The 16,615-nt window shown below is 35.4% G+C and overlaps 2 protein-coding genes across 3 annotated transcripts; both read right to left on the bottom strand.

Annotated features, from left to right (window-relative positions):
- Window positions 1-2,083: 2,083 nt before the first annotated feature.
- On the bottom strand, window positions 2,084-5,835 carry LOC142636776 (tyrosine-sulfated glycopeptide receptor 1). Its single transcript, XM_075811072.1, has one exon. The coding sequence runs from the start codon at window positions 5,407-5,409 to the stop codon at window positions 2,185-2,187; it is 3,225 nt and encodes a 1,074-aa protein (XP_075667187.1). The 5' UTR covers window positions 5,410-5,835; the 3' UTR covers window positions 2,084-2,184.
- Window positions 5,836-8,480: 2,645 nt separating this feature from the next.
- On the bottom strand, window positions 8,481-15,665 carry LOC142633890 (uncharacterized). 2 transcript variants are annotated; one of them, XM_075808146.1, is made up of 8 exons: window positions 15,106-15,665; window positions 14,937-14,989; window positions 12,725-12,784; window positions 12,539-12,616; window positions 11,118-11,247; window positions 10,697-10,749; window positions 10,233-10,418; window positions 8,481-8,996 (listed from the first exon to the last, which is right to left on the bottom strand). In XM_075808146.1, exons 1-8 carry the CDS (start codon window positions 15,500-15,502, stop codon window positions 8,847-8,849), a joined length of 1,107 nt encoding a protein of 368 aa, XP_075664261.1. In that variant the 5' UTR covers window positions 15,503-15,665; the 3' UTR covers window positions 8,481-8,846. The 2 variants fall into 2 exon arrangements, with proteins under 2 accessions (XP_075664261.1, XP_075664262.1); XM_075808147.1 differs by having other exon boundaries at window positions 8,827-8,991.
- Window positions 15,666-16,615: the final 950 nt, after the last annotated feature.

The raw sequence follows: 16,615 nt of genomic DNA, 5'->3' as shown, positions 1-16,615 counted from the left end.
CGACAAAAGTCTCGATAGAATCCTTTCTATTGAGATTTAATGTTGAAGCTCAACAGAAGCTCGGCACAAGTTGTTTTTGTCAAGACTTACGAAATTAGAATTTCCAAATCTGATTTTTGGCCTATAATGAAATATTTGTATAGGGTTTCTTTTTTCACAACCCTAGACATATATAAGGCTTATTTTAAAGGTCATCGCACAAGAGAAGCACAAGGGTTTTGTGAAGCTAGTTCATTATTCTCTCTGTAGAAGCTACTGCGTCTTTACGTCAAGGGTTTTGTGACTAAGGAGCTTCCTGATCTTCATTGTTGATGAACTGAAGAACTTTGCAGCCAACAATCTTCTTCAAGTTGGTGAGTTAGTCAAGTACTGGGATCTGTGCGTCATTGGTTAGTTACGTACTAGGATTTATGCATTGAACGGAAAGATTGCCGCTATAATATAAGTCCAATTGGGTATTGGGGTAAGGGTTCAACTGTAAGTTGGTATTTTGGGATAGGCCAAAGGGTTTGATAAAATTCCTTATACTTGTAATCACATGTGATTGATAATAGTGGATTCTTGGAAGTGGTGACCTTAAATTCACCCGGTGGAGTTTTGTCTTGGTGGTTTTCCTTATTCGTAAACAAATCACCTGTGTCAAATTTATTTTCCGCTGCATTTAGTTTAGTTGGTGATTTGTTTGTGTTACCATGCCATTGCATGTAATTTAATCTAATTAATTAACTTGGGTAATTAATTAATTTGCAAGGGACAATATATTTTTGCCTGGGACAATATATTTTTGCCTTAACAAATTGGATTTTACTCAGATCCTCATAGATTTATTAGAATCATAGTGGGATCCATTGCATAGTTACTTCATTGGAGAACATGCAGTACTGTTCAGGAATGCTTTTTATTTTACGATTACAGTCAAGAAACATATTAGAAAAACACTGATATTCATTAATTAGGCCACAATTTAGTCTCTTGGGCCTCGCTTTGCACATCCAGCGGGGCCCGTGACCATCTCTTCTGGTGAGATCTCACAAGGTATACCACTCCCCCCCCCCCCCCAAAAAAAACCAGATTCGTTTTTTCCCTTTTGTTGTATTATGTATTATTGTTTTGTTTTTGTGTTGTTTATTGACTGTTTTTTAGCAAAAAAGGGGGAAAAAAATCCAGTAGTCAGATAGAGAAGATATAAAATCTGCAACAATGCAGTTACTTGGATAGTCTCCACAATTAGAAAGCAAAGAAATTTGGGAGACCCAATTCAGAGTGTTGTACCCAAAATATCAGACCTGGGAATCCAGAAGGAAAAAATTAATCATGTCATTGTTTACTTCAATGTAGGTAGCATACTTGGTTCTTTAACTGACAGGTTATTAGAACAGTAGCAAAACTCTAAAATGGACATCGTATCCTAGAGGCCGAAAGCTACCATTTTAAGAATGAATAGGTCACTGCTTTATCATTACACACATTTGACAAGTTCTTACAATTCACAATTGTAATCTAGTTATTACAATTTACAGTTGTGATCATATATCTACAGTTTCTACTTCAGGGTTCCTAAGGAGTGTAGCACGTAATAATAGTTTCTTAATACATCTTTGAAGCAACATGACAGAAAAACTCATTTCAACAGGTAAACTAAGATAAAATCTGCATTAATAAATGTAAATTTTTTTTTGGTAAGTATATACGTTCAGGGGATGTGTTTAAGTGCAATATATACTAATCCTTATTTTGTTCTTGGGGGGCTGCCCCTACATTGTTCAGCCAATCAACAACTTCCTGAATGGTTGGTCTCTTGAAAGGATTTGGATTGACACACATACAGGCCACATCAAGCACCTGTAGCATTTCTTCCTCATAACCCTTCCCTCCAAGGAGAGGATCGAAGATTTCATCTTGTTTGCCCACTGCTTTATCATTACACACATTTGACAAGTTCTTACAATTCACAATTGTAATCTAGTTATTAAAATTTACAGTTGTGATCATATATCTACAGTTTCTACTTCAGGGTTCCTAAGGAGTGTAGCACGTAATAATAGTTTCTTAATACATCTTTGAAGCAACATGACAGAAAAACTCATTTCAACAGGTAAACTAAGATAAAATCTGCATTAATAAATGTAAAATTTTTTTTGGTAAGTATATACGTTCAGGGGATGTGTTTAAGTGCAATATATACTAATCCTTATTTCGTTCTTGGGGGGCTGCCCCTACATTGTTCAGCCAATCAACAACTTCCTGAATGGTTGGTCTCTTGAAAGGATTTGGATTGACACACATACAGGCCACATCAAGCACCTGTAGCATTTCTTCCTCATAACCCTTCCCTCCAAGGAGAGGATCGAAGATTTCATCTTGTTTGCCCTCTCTCCTCATTTGCTGCACCCAGATAACCAACTCTCTTGACATCTTTGGTTTGAATACCTCCATAGGCCTCTTCCCGGTGAGCAGCTCAAGCATGACAACCCCAAAGCTGTAAACATCTCCCCTCAAAGTGGCTACCCATGATTGCCCGTACTCTGGGGGAATGTAACCCAAGGTACCAACAAGCTCAGTAGTAACATGAGTCTGATAAGGATCAATCAATCGGGACAATCCGAAATCTGCAACATGTGCTTCAAAATTGTCATTAAGGAGGATGTTACTGGACTTGATGTCACGATGCACAATATGTGGCTCACATATCAGGTGCATGTATGATACCCCACAGCTTGCTCCCTGTGCAATTTTCAGCCGAGTTGGCCAATCCAGTTGAGATGCACCATCAGCCTTCTCATGCAACCAGTAATCTAGACTTCCATTCTCCATGTAGGTATACATTAGTAGCCGAGAGCCCTCAAGCATGCAATAACCTTGCAGGGAAACCAGGTTCTGGTGTTGGGCTGTGGAGAGAGCCTCTACCTCAGCTTTGAATTCCCTTTCCATCAGTCCCAAGTCTCCTGAGAGTTTTTTAATAGCCAGCTTGGTGCCGTTTGCTAATGTTGCTTTATAAACCAAACCAAAACCCCCACAGCCTATGATGTTTGCTTGACTAAAATTGTCTGTGGCTTTCAGGATTTCAGATATGGTAAGATCTTTGATTTCGTTGGCCTTGTTTGGGAACAATACCACTACGCTGGTATCCTTGTCAACCTCAATAGGAACCAGTGGATTAGAGTTGCTAGAAATTGAATCCAAATCAGTCTTGTCAGTGTCCCCTTTCGGAATAATCCTCCTCTTGGACATTATCCACAGTGCTAGCATGGTGATGATAAAACCAGTGCCAAAAATGATTGCAATGATGACTCCAGCAATAAGCTTTCTGTTTGAGCCTTTATGAGTTTCAATTCCTTGTTGACTTTGACAAGAGCGCAGCATGACTGTGCCACACAACCCTGGATTCCCTTCAAAACTGGAAATGGTGAAGGTATCAAACTGACCACTGGTTGGAATTGGTCCTTGAAGATCATTGTATGCAACACTGAATGAAGATAAGAAATTTAGACCTGTAAGTGAAGCAGGGATTTCACCAGATAGATGGTTTCTTTCGAGAATCAATCTCTCCAAGTTAGAGAGATTAGAAATTTGATCCGGAATGTTGCCAGAGAAGTTGTTGTAGCTGAGATCCAACACATGAAGAACCTTCAATTGGCCAATACAAAAAGGAATATTGCCACTTAGGCTGTTGCTTTTAAGGTATATAGCCGGAGGAAGGTTGGAGAACTGATTGTACTGTTGAAGGGTAGCATTGCTGGGCATGACAAAGACAGGCAATCCTAGAAAAGGCTTTTCCACTTGATCATAAGCCTGTTGTGACACAAGAGCTGGAAATTGGCAGAGCTCCTGGGGAAATTCTCCTACAAGTAGATTAAAAGACAAGTCTATGTAGAAAAGATGAGGCAGGCTACTCAACCAACCAGGAATTGTACCTGTGAGATTATTTAAAGACAAATCCAAGACCTCGATTTTCTTAAGCTTAGCAATCCAGTTGGGCACTTGACCAGTGAATTGGCAACCACCCAAACCTAAAATTTGGAGATTTTGGAATCCATATGCATCCATGGTGTTGTCATCATAAAAAGGTATTGGTTCACCGAAGAAATTATCAGTGAATATGAGAGTACTGAGATTCTTGCAGCCCATCAGATTCCTCATGGCCCCAGTGATGTTTGTTAGGCTATTGATTGAAATTGAGAAGAAAGTCAGAGATTGCAGGGCAGATATGTCAGGCAAGAGCTGTCCTGTTAGCTGGTTACTGGCCATTCTAATTGCTGTCAGTGACTTGCATAAGTAGAGGCTTGGTGGGAAGTTACCAGTGAAGTTGTTGTTGCCGAGGTCCAGGGTGGTGAGGCGGACAAATGGGGAGAAATCGAAGGTGGAGAGATTACCTGCCAAATGGTTGACTCGTAAAATCAATGTGGTGAGATTGGTGCAATTCCCCAGAGATGAGGGCAGAAAACCAGTGAGGTTATTGATGTGAAGTTGCAGATTTTCCATGTTGTAGAGCTGGCCAATATCAGGAGGAATTGGGCCCTCGAATAGGTTGGAGTAGAGTTCAAGGCTTCTGAGGTTGGTGAGGCGGAGGATGCGAGAGTCAATGTTTCCAGAAAGTTTATTACGAGGTAAAGACAATTCTTGGAGTCCAGCAACATCATAAATGTCAGATGGGAGCTGACCTGGGAGAGAATTGAAACCCGCCCGGAAAATCTCTAGCTTGGAACACAATCCTAGTCCATTCGAAATTTGACCATCGAAATTATTGAAGGAGAAATCCAAGAACCTGAGGGAGGAAGTAAAAGAGTTGCTGTTGTTGTTAATGCACAAAGTAGAGGTGGGGATAGAGCCCTTGATGTTGTTGTGGCTAAGATTGAAACTAGTCAAGAAAGTCCCCACAACTGAGTGCAGGAATGAAGATGGGATAGTTCCATTGAAAAGATTGCTTGATAAATCAAGTGTATGCAGGGGAGGGACAGTGGTTTCGTTATAGGATGATGGTAGTTCCCCGGAGAAATGGTTGTAGCTCAAATCAAGGAATCGGAGGTGATTAAAGGAAGAGAAGAACCCAGAAAGGAGAGGACCGTAGAGGGTATTGTGGGAGAGATTGAGGTTAGAGAGATAGGTAAGGTTTGTGATAGACAGGGAGAGGGTCCCCGTGAGGCCTCTGGAGGGTAGAAGAAGAGAGATGACCCGAGAAGAATTATCATCGCAATGGATCCCTTCCCAAAGACAGCAATCCACAGACTGAGACCAGTTGAGACGAGGATGGGGAGGTGCTACTAATATGTTGAGGGACAAAAGAGAGTCACCATCATCTGGGTTGCAGGTTAAGGCGGAGGAAACAACAAAGAAGCAAAATAAAACTACAACTGTGAAGAGAGGTATTACCAACTGGACCACAACCATATATGGCCGAGTCTTTCTCATCGGAGCAATAGCAAAATAGGATCAGAAGAAACAACAACAACAACAACAACAACAACAAATGGTAACAGTAACAGTGATTGAGAAAAAGAGCAGTTTTGGTTGTAGTACCTGCCACTGCTACTGCTTCTGCTGTGTTGTAATAGTGACAAACAAGGGTCATAAAATAATAATCTTTGTACCACCACATCTGAGATGGAGATGATGGGAGCGCAATTCGCAACTAGTAGTGAACACCCCGTTGACCCTTGCAAAAGGGACGGATGAAGATTGAAGGGAGAGAGTGAGTTCAGTGACGTTGACGTTGACGTTGGCAGATGAGATGAGATGAGATTAATATATACTAAACTTTCCTTTTGATAATCTTTTTCTACTATTATCATGCGTTTACTTTTGGGACGGCTACTCCTGGTGGTGGCTGTTATTGGACTTTTTCTAATCATCATCATCACTACCATTATTCATTATTCGCTATAACATTTCACGATATAACGTGTAGAGCAGATATGAGATACCACACTCCACAAACGCAAAGACGCATCTCTGCCTCTTATTTATTTATTTATTTTTCTCCTACTAAATTCAGAATTGAATTGAATGACTTTCTTTTTTTTTTCTTTTTTAATAATGGGCTGGGCGCCTATGCTACGGAGTTGTCTGATACAGACAAAATCAAGTCTATATTAGTAATATTACATTTTTATTTTATATATTAAATATCCATCTCTCTATAATGTAGAATTTCTTTCAAAAAGAAGTTCTAGAAAATATAGTAGTGGTACTGTGGAATTAGGAGTGGATGGGATGGACTGAGAACAGATCAGTGTTCATGAGAGCAGTCACACTCATTTCATTGTTGCAACTTACTATTTCTTTTGTTTTCTATTTTAGGATAAAATTTTACTTTATTTTTATATTTTAGCTAACTGTCTTTTCAAATCATTCCATCAAATTTTCTAATTTACACCCAATTTAATTTTAGAAATAACTAGTTGCAAACTCGTACGTACACCTACTTGTTTGTGTGGTAGACTTATTTGACTACAATTTGTGTTACAATTTGATAAAAAAGTCATTGTTTGAACATGTAATGACTTACAAAAAATAACTAAAAAATTTAAATATTAAAACTTCTGAAAGGACATCTTAAAAATTATTTAAACAAAACAAAATATATATGATTATACAGTAAAAAAATATAAAAGAAAGAATGGTTCAATTCAAAAGAATAATCCATAACTATAACTATTGAAATCTACTAATAGTTTCAAATATTGCAAAAATATGAATCTGAAAAATATTGATGTTAAAAAATTCCAAAAGGTATAAATTTAAAAAAAAAAAAATTAGAGCTTACAAATTCTAGACAAAAAAAAAAAAAAAGTATTATGTGACTACACAATAGGAAAATATAAGAGAAATATGTGTTATCCTCAAAAGAATAATTCATGGCTATAGTTATTGAAATTTGTCAACTAATTTTAGATATTGCAAGAAAATAACTAAAAAAATCCAGATCTTAAGACTTTTGAAAGGCCAAAGAATCATAAGATTCACTTCCTATAGATTATTGAAATAAATAAATAAAAATATATATATATATATATGACTACATAATAGAGAAATATAAGAGAAAAATTGATTGTTAAAATCTACCAATCATGTTCAAATATTGCAAAAACTAAAGCAAAATTCAGATGCTACAACTTTTAAAACGCCACACACACACACAATTAAAGAATTAGAAGATTTAGAGCCTAGAAGTTATTGAAACAATTCCAAATATATATATATATATGACTATTTAAAAGAGAAATAAATGTTCCCATAAAAGGAAAATAATTTTTAATGGGTTTAAACTTTAAACAATGAAAAAAATGGAATCATAAATAATTATAGGTTTAGGGTTTGGTGATTCATAGTTGTATAAAAGGTCATACCAAGATCACTTTTTGAAAAATACATGAAAAACCATAAAATAAAATTTTTTTTTCTCACTGGTTATATATATATATATATATATATATATATATATATATATATATATATATATATATATATATATATAAATAAAAGTTTGAGAAATCATAACATGAAAATGTAAATTAAAAAAAAGGTATAGGCCTAAATTAAACTTGCCATTATATAATTCAAAATCAAGGTTTCACAAGCAATAGTATTAGAAATTCTATAAAATTCACAAGCAAAATAAACAAATGTCATAAGATTGCAACAAAGTTTTTGCTAAATAAAATCTTGTTGCATGTCTTAAAATTTTGAATATTAAAAAAAGGCAAATTTCAAACTAAATAAACAAAAGAAGAGAAAAAAGGGTTAAAGGCTTAGAGAGGGTTTGGATACACGTCTGCGTCTGCGTCCAAACCCTTTCCGCGTTTTTTTTTTTTTTTTTAATAGACCAGCGCTTAGTGCACTGTTCATGAGACATGAACAGTGCACTAAGGCATATGAACAGTAAAAAAGAGTAAACAGTAATTTTTTACACATTTAAAATTATTTTGCTACAGTGTTTTCAGTTTTCAGTTTTCAGCAATAAGTTCTATCCAAACAAACCCTTAATCTAAAAGCAATAAACAAATAAAGCACAAAAAAAAGTAAACAAAAGAAGACAAAAAATAAAAAAAAAGTTTAAGCAATAAACTATATAACATATACTCATATACTTATACCTACGTGCTAATTGGCTACATAAAACTAAAAAGTGCATTTTTTTTTTTTAAAATTTGTAAGGTTTTCTCTTATTTAAACTATCATATATCATACATTAAATAATAAAATATTCAATAGAGTGGACCTATTAATATAATTTTACACAATTCACAAACTCAATTGAGTTATTAAAACCTAGCCGAGTCACACAGTTTGCTTAAAACCTGTTAGGTTTTACCGATTTTGACCAGGTCTTATGCACATCCGATCCAATTGATGACCCAAACCAGTCAATGTGCCGGGTTACAGGGTAACTAGTCTAACCGGCCGGGCTGGGTTTAATAACATGGGCTGTGATCCTCTGTATTAGAAAAGTAAAGTACAACATAGCACTTTGGTAACTTGTATTAGAATTATAATAATGTAAAATATAATTACTATAGGTACAGGTAATATATAATATATACACACATGTATAAGTATAGAATACAACATCTCAAAAGAGGAAGTTATTGAGCTACAACCTACTACTTATTGCAGTTAAAATTCATCTCCTTAATAACTGGAACAGTGGACTTCTAAGCAGAGGATGTGTACAGAAAGAAAACAGTATAACCATTGAATAGAATCTCAGAACACACAACTCTCTTTATGTCACATGATTCATTGTGGTTTAGTGAAATGACTCCAAAAACAGCTCAAGGAGGTGTCAATGCAACTTTGATTGTGAAAGGTTTTTATTCTCACATTTATCACAAGCCTAGAGCAGGCTTTCATGAAAAGGTTCCACAAGGCTTCCATTGCTTTACTGCTGTCCTCAGCGGATCTGGGACTATAGCAGACCATGAAATCAAATCTGGCAAAGGACCTGTGAGTGCAAGATAATTTTCACCTTCTCTTTTTGGCATTCTCTTCCAGCTTAACTGTCATTCAAATTTCAAACTGTTAGTTTTCTTCTGTCTTAGGGGCACTGGACAATACTAACAAGAAACTCCAAACTTACAGAAAAGGAAAAGCACATCATAATTTAATACATGCTCCTATATAATCAATGTTTACAATCTATTGGATGATTAGTCAGATTATGCAAGCTAGGAATGTCTCACTGACACCAGCTTGAGCAAGAAGCTGCAAGCATTACTCCTCTGTCACAATTGGATTAAATTCATTACTTCAACAATATGATATGAGAATTATGAGTAATGAAGAACCCTACAAAAATCTTATTATGTCCGTCCCTGTCCACATGCCTAGCCCACTGAAGCTTGATATTCTTATTTGAACAGTCCTGAGTCCTATTAGTATAAATTACTTAAGGTGTGTTCAAGAATCCTATTCTTCTGTGCTGCATCATTTTTATCCCTAAATCCACTCCATTACCATCCTTAATGAGACAAAAATTCTACAAGTAGTGTCATCTCTGATCCACCCTTGACAGTCATCAAGCAAACCACCAAAGGTTCAGTTTTGATTACTAGCCATCAGCTAACCATTGATTCTCCATTCTCTATAATTTCTCTACTGTTCTAATCAAGTATCAACCTTTTATTCGCTTCTTAAATGAAATTATGCTATTATCAAACAATGCATAAGATGGTCCACAATTAGAGTATATGAGTCATATCTACGGCCACTACAAAGATCACCTTTTCTTTTAATTCTTGGCCCGCAGCAAAGGGCCTTTTTGAGTGTCCAATGAAAATTAAAATGTTTTATTGTGTTTTGCATACAATTTTATGAAAGGATTAAGATTTTCAACCATCAAAGATTACCTTTTCTACTATTTCTTAACACTAAATTGGCTAGGCAGCAAAGGGCCTGTTTGAATGTCCATTGAAATCAAAATGTTTTATTGTGTTTTGCATACAATTTTATGAAAGGTTTAAGAGTTTCAACCATCACTAAGTGCAACAGTTGGAAAAAAAAAAAAAAAATCTGTAACAGGGGCTATTTGTGTTTGCAAAATATGATTGGAACCATTGAACAACACTAGACAAATAAACATGTCCTAAATTCCTTTCTGAACTTTCTCTTCAATGCACTATTAAAGTCGCTCATCCTTTTGGATTTATTTTGTAATACTACTATGTATTTCTTGAAAAAGATGCAGCCACGTTGGTTCACACTTGAACATAATATTTTCATGAAAGAATCCCTACTTTTCCAGGAAATGCTTTGGATAGTGCCTTGATGGTATAATTTTGCACCCAGGTACCATCAATAGAAGAACTTTTGGGATGAACTACCCCATCTATCACATCAGCTGCTTCATCAATGCCACCGCAGTTCACCATGAGACGACCATTTGGCATCAATCTATCATTCAATTCTAACCAGGTTTGAACCTGCCAAAGATCAGAAAGCAAGGAAAAATCAAGAAAGAAATAATCAAGCGGTGTTTGTGGATGACAGCAGAGAGTGTGTAGAACCTTGGCTCAAAGGACAAGATGATTACAGTGAAGTGCATTAACAATTGAAGAGATGATTGAAACTTTTAACAAATTTAAATTTAAAACAGCACTTATACTGTGTTGGAGAACTTTTGAACAGGAAATATCAAAGACCATGGCACCATGTCAAAAGCCAAGTCCCAACCCTTCATGTAAAAAAGTGAGATACAAACCTTTTGCAACTGTGGCAATACTTTTCCACCAGAAAACAAGTCAACGACAATGCCTGATATCATTTCAAGCACAACTTAGTGAGACAAAGGGGAGCGAAGCACAAATAAAAGCCATCCTTGTGAAAAAGAAGAAATGAGTTAGTAAAAGGAGGCATTTCCTAGAGATTGAAGGGCAATTAAATTAGATGACAAAAACTATAAGAATTGAAACAATAATCATGCTACACCTTTTTATTTATTTATTTATTTAAAAAAAAAAGATGAGTAGAGAAGTCCACTAAACTAACAAGACCCACAACCAATCCAAAAGTACCTCAAAACATAAATCTAGTTCCAAAATTCAAACCATCCAAAAAGTCCTAAAAAGAAACAGAAGGAGATGAAATAGGGAATACAAAAGCAATGCAGAAAGGAAACTCACCGGCAAACCCTCCAGAAGCATTAACTGACTGTGAAAGGGCATCACCAATATGAACATTAAGAATGCCACCAGCTACAGTGCGTTTCTCAAGATCCGAAAGCCCAAGATATTCTCTCGATTTCTCAATCAACTAGAATAGAAAAATTATGAGCTAAGGATGCAGTCAACTCGGGAACCAAAAGCTTTCAAGCATTTAACTAATGCAGATATGCTATCAGTGTAAGAAACAATTGGATTAAAACCACTGAAATAACATCCCATGTAAGTATTATTGCTAATATGTTTTTTAAACCATGTTACTTAGTAGGAAAGCAGCATATAGTGCTCCTATAGTGCTCCTATTTTGATCCTATAGCTAGGAGAAAAAACGTTTCTTCAAAGCTGATAGAAAGCTAGAAAATCCAAACCATTATAAGCCTCTGAGATGATTATAAATTTTCTTCCACCGCTACTGTGCTTCATAATTGCAATATAATAGCTGATATTATACTTGCACCTTTACTAAATGTTTATCAATAAATAGAGGGCCCTATAAAATCTCAACGTTCTTGAACAATGTGTTTTCATATCCTACGGTAAATAAATTCCCATGGAATATAAATTTCAAATTAAGATTGCTACTTGAAATAGGCTCATTAATCTTTCTTCTTACTTCTTAGACATTGCTGCAGTAGACTATGAAATAGTGAAGTTGCAATAGTACATGTTAAAAATGATCAATTGTCCCAAAAGCTTAAGCAATGGGATATGATAAATTTAATCATTTATTTCTAACAGTCCCCCTCACATGTGGGCTCAAAATACCTTTTAATAGGTGAGGCCAACACATGAGAATTTAAATGAGAGGTAGAGTAAAGGGGACAATGATCAAACTTAGGACCTCTTGCTCTGATACCATTTAAATTACTTATTATCCTAAAAGCTTAAGTTATTAGGAATCCCAATACATCTAACAATACAGAAGCAGCTTCAAACAGCGTGCATAAAAAGTCAACACTGCATATATTCTTGAGAGAAGTTCTATGATATATTGTTCATTTCATTATTTTAAAGAAATACCCTAGTAGGAAGAACTAGGTGATTCCCTCTTAGTACTAGCTTCTTCAGCTTTTCATATGACAATAGATCAAGAGACCAATAAGTTTTAGAGGTTCATAGATATATGGTGTATGTCAGTGGATGCACTTTATTAAGATATTGACATTTTAAGAGAATCCAGGCCAATGCTTCTCAAATCAGGATTTCTGGGTGGTATAACTAGCACATTGTGAGAGGTTTTTTGTGGGCTTCCTTTAAAAGATTAGTTGATCAATGTAATTTCTGGGATCTTTGAGCTTGAAGTTGGTCCCAGATCTTTATAATATATATAGCCTTAAGAAATTTAAATTATTAAGTTGGACAAGATACTTAGTGTACCCTACAATTTCATCAATCTCCCAGCCTTCAAGTTGCAATGCTGGCCACAAGTCAAGCATTAGACGAGCAGTAGTTCCGCCACCCTGACAGAATTAGAATAATCTTTCATTCAAGAAATAACAAGTTTGGTTCAGAAAGATATATATTACAATAATCTCAAAGCACATATCCACATTATTTAAAAGAGTTACCAAACCAAAGATAGCAATGGGACCTTTTGGGACAATAGCCGGCAAGCTAGCAAACTCATCCTGTATTATGCAACACATTCAAAGAACCCATCAATGGAAAGGAATTTTATTTTTCAATTAAAAGACGTGCACACACACACACACACACAAAAACACACATAAATGTTTGCACAGAGAGTGAGGGTAAACGAGCAGGATGTAACTTCCTCATGGCTGTATTCTTTATTTCTCCAAATACAAAGAATTTGAGAAAAATAATCAGGTAGTGATAGCCTTGACATAAAATTAAACACTTGAATGATTTTTAACACTGAATGGACAGCTGAGATTGGTAATATAATATAATATTTTTTTTTTGGTAGGTGGAGTCGTGTATCTGTGGTTTACTTATAGGGATGGGTCCAAGGGGCCCTGCCTTGGTGAGGTTCCATTTCATTAAAAAAAAAAATTTAAATCCATTGCCCTCTAGAAAGTTGTAAAAAGCTTAGCATACATTTTTTTGTTACGAGAATTCTTAGCGTCTTATCAGATGAATAGATCCCAAAGATCATAAAATACAATATTCTTCTAGAAATTTTGAGGCTACTCCAAAGGATGCATGGAGTGACAACAAACACCAGAAAAAAGTTTTTTTTTTTCTTCCTCAACTTCCCAAGGAAAACACATCAGTTAAGGTAGAAAACCATGTAAATGTACCAGTCACTTATTGTCTACATGGCAAAGTTAAAGACTCTTCCACAACATACAACACCAGGAAAACTTCAGGACAAGGAAAGCAGGACTCAGAGCATGTGGTGTCAAGAGGAAACATAAGTAGTAGGAACTCTATAACTTAAGATAATTAATTAGTCATTATGGATTCTCTCTCTCACATCCTATACTCTTTTTCCCCCTTTTTATTTATTAGTAGGTTTGAAGTATGAAATTTACACAATTCTCTTTTCACCCACTCTTCATGACCTTCATGAGATATTGTATCAACTGAAAGGGGATCTATCTTTGTGCAGACAACGAAGCATGGTTGCCTTGTGACAGTAGTTGACTAGTTTCTGGTTATTATTTAGTGTACACTACTATCTACTTTGTTGGGCAGATAACACCTTGGGAAGATTCCAATTGAAGAGTTAATATAACATATCGGGGTACCACTTGACCCAAAAGCTATAGCCAATGGACCCAATTATGTTATTAACTACTCACTCTTGTCATTATTATCAACATGGGACTTTACTACTTAAACAACCACATCACTCACTTGTGAATATGCCAACATGCTTAATAGCATTATTGGCAAAAAATTAGGTGAATTTCTAATTGGAAAGTCAAAAAACAATAGAAACAAGTACATTGTCCACTCCCTTCCACCTTCTCAAGTACCAATTTGCTTGAAGCCTAGAAGAGATACGAGAGCTGATTAGTAGTAGACATGCTAAAGAAAAATTACATCAATGGAGACAAAAGTTATCTTAAAGCAGATTTCAATCCTGTTCATCCTCTCTCTCTTGCTGAAGCCTCAAGAAAATCTAGTGAAAGCCTTAGAATCCAGATCATCACTCTTGATACAAATATATTTCAAATAAAAGTACTGAGACCAAGCAGGTTATGAGAGATAAGACAAAAGACAAAATCTACCACAAAAGGTACTCTGGTGCAAGAGAATTATAATGTTCAATTGTGCTCTTCACCGGATGGTACTAAGAACTACTTTCTCCTCTACTATTCAAACTAGAATTTTTGTTCAATTGTGAGATTATGGAACGACATTGGGGAAACAAATGGCGAAACCCATATATCAAATTTGAAAGACAAAATGTGAAGATATTTTATTACAAAATGAGAAAAAAAAAAAGAAAAAAGAAAAAAGGATAAGCAATAACCTCATCAGCACACTACTAAGATGCCAAGAGTACATAGGAAATTGGTAGAAAGCAAAAATATGCATATCCAACTTATTGACATTAGTACTCTCACACTGCCTACTATATGTAAGAGGCTTATGAGTTATGACCACGAAATACCACTTCAAAACCGAGCTCAGAAAAAGGAATATCATGAATATTTTTGTCAACAATAAAACCAAAGGTAGGACACAATCTAATAATTTGCATAATTCATTAAATTAATATGCTTAATTGGCAGCAATTATCTGATTTCAATTATCATATTCAAGCAAATAAAAGAAACAGTAAAGAAAGAGAAAAGCTTGACATACCCAATAGGAACCGGTCCATTTCTGGTCCTTGTAAAGAATGCTATGAACATTATCTGCATGCATCAACATAAAGAAAACACAGAAAGACAACTGGGTCAGAAGTGAACTCAAAGAGTAGGGGTGAGTGAAGTTGTTTTAATAACTAGGCTTTTATTGTGAGAGAGTATACGAGTAGCGTCGAGAAGCAGCATCCTGGAATTTGGAGTATCGAGAATTGAAATGTCGTTGAATTGGCTTCTTATAGCTGTCACTACTTGAAAGTCTTCTTCTTCTTCTTCTTCTTCTTGTTTTTGATTTTGTTGTTGGGGCCATGAAGAAGAAGAACCAGCCTGGGACTTCGTTGCTTGGGTCTTTAGTTTTGGAGTACATGATGATGATGTTGTAGTTATAGTTGTAGAGCTCCATAAAGATAATACTAGTTGTTTTGAAATGGAATTGGAACAGACATAGTTGGAATTGGTGAGTAAAGAGAAGCTTGACACATTTCCCTTTCCTTGGCTGAGGCTGATATTGATGATTGGGTGAAGAAGCTGAAAACCCCCCAAACCCAATACATATCCTGACATTGATTTGTGTATTTACTTTACTTTACTAGGAGTTATTAGGATGTCGACTCTCAACAAAGACTACTAATTACAAGACACGGCAGTAGAATTTGGACATTCCCAACACAAAAGCCCTATCCAGAACTCTGTTATCCATGGCTGCTACTGCCCAAATGCCAAAAACAAGATTGTTTAACGTCACATAATATTTATGTAAGGTAGTTTCTAAAAGCTGAAGAATAGTAGTTAATATTTTGGTCCACTTCGGTCTATTTTAGTCAATTTTGGTCCATTAGGACCAATTCAATTCACTTCAGCTTGTTCAATCTGTTCAGCTCATCTCGGTCTATTTTAACTTAACGTAAAAGCTGAAACGTTTTGCATTTGGATTCTAAACTCCTCATCTGCCCAATAACACAATTGACTAATGTTTCCACATTGAATCCAACCCACTCTTAATTTGCCCCCTCTTCTATTTTATTTCTTTCTTTTTTGTCTATTCCTTTCTTGGAAATTAAAACCAACTGATTGATTCGTCCCAAAGTGTTAACCATAAAAATCATAGCATCTTTTAATTTAATGGAACAAAAAATCCTAGCAATTGTATATCTTAATTTTCTTAATGCAAAAACAAATATCAGAAAGAAAATTAGTCTTTACTAAATAGATTTATTTATATATTTTTATGAAAATATGCTTTGAATGTTCTTAAAGTTAACGAGTGATACGTGGAAAAAATGTGAATATTAATAGAGATAAAAAAAAATTAAAATAAGAATGGAGACTTGTAAAAGATTTATACCTAGTTTAATTTTTTTACTAATAAATTAAGGGGTGTAAAAGAAATTGGAAATGGGGGATTAGGATGATGAATCTGCTCTCCATCGCTTCTCTAATTGCTTTATGGCTAGAGGTTTGTGGTTTGGAAGCAAATGGGGGATTAGGATGAATTTTTTTAAATCTCTCATCTATTTCCCACTTTATGAAGCTCATTCTATGTCCAGCCAATATCTTGAATTTGGAAGTAGAGGAAAATGAGTTCTTGCTGTTTGGAGCCCTCTTGCGTGATCAAATTTGGAAATACAGAAATAAAGTGGTGTTTGAGGAAAGGTCTCCTTGCTTTGTGGAGATCAA

Source organism: Castanea sativa, chromosome 5 (genome assembly GCF_040712315.1).
Source record: "Castanea sativa cultivar Marrone di Chiusa Pesio chromosome 5, ASM4071231v1".
NCBI lineage: Eukaryota > Viridiplantae > Streptophyta > Magnoliopsida > Fagales > Fagaceae > Castanea > Castanea sativa.
The sequence above is the reverse complement of the archived record's forward strand: the minus strand, read 5'-3'. Positions and strand labels throughout refer to the sequence as shown.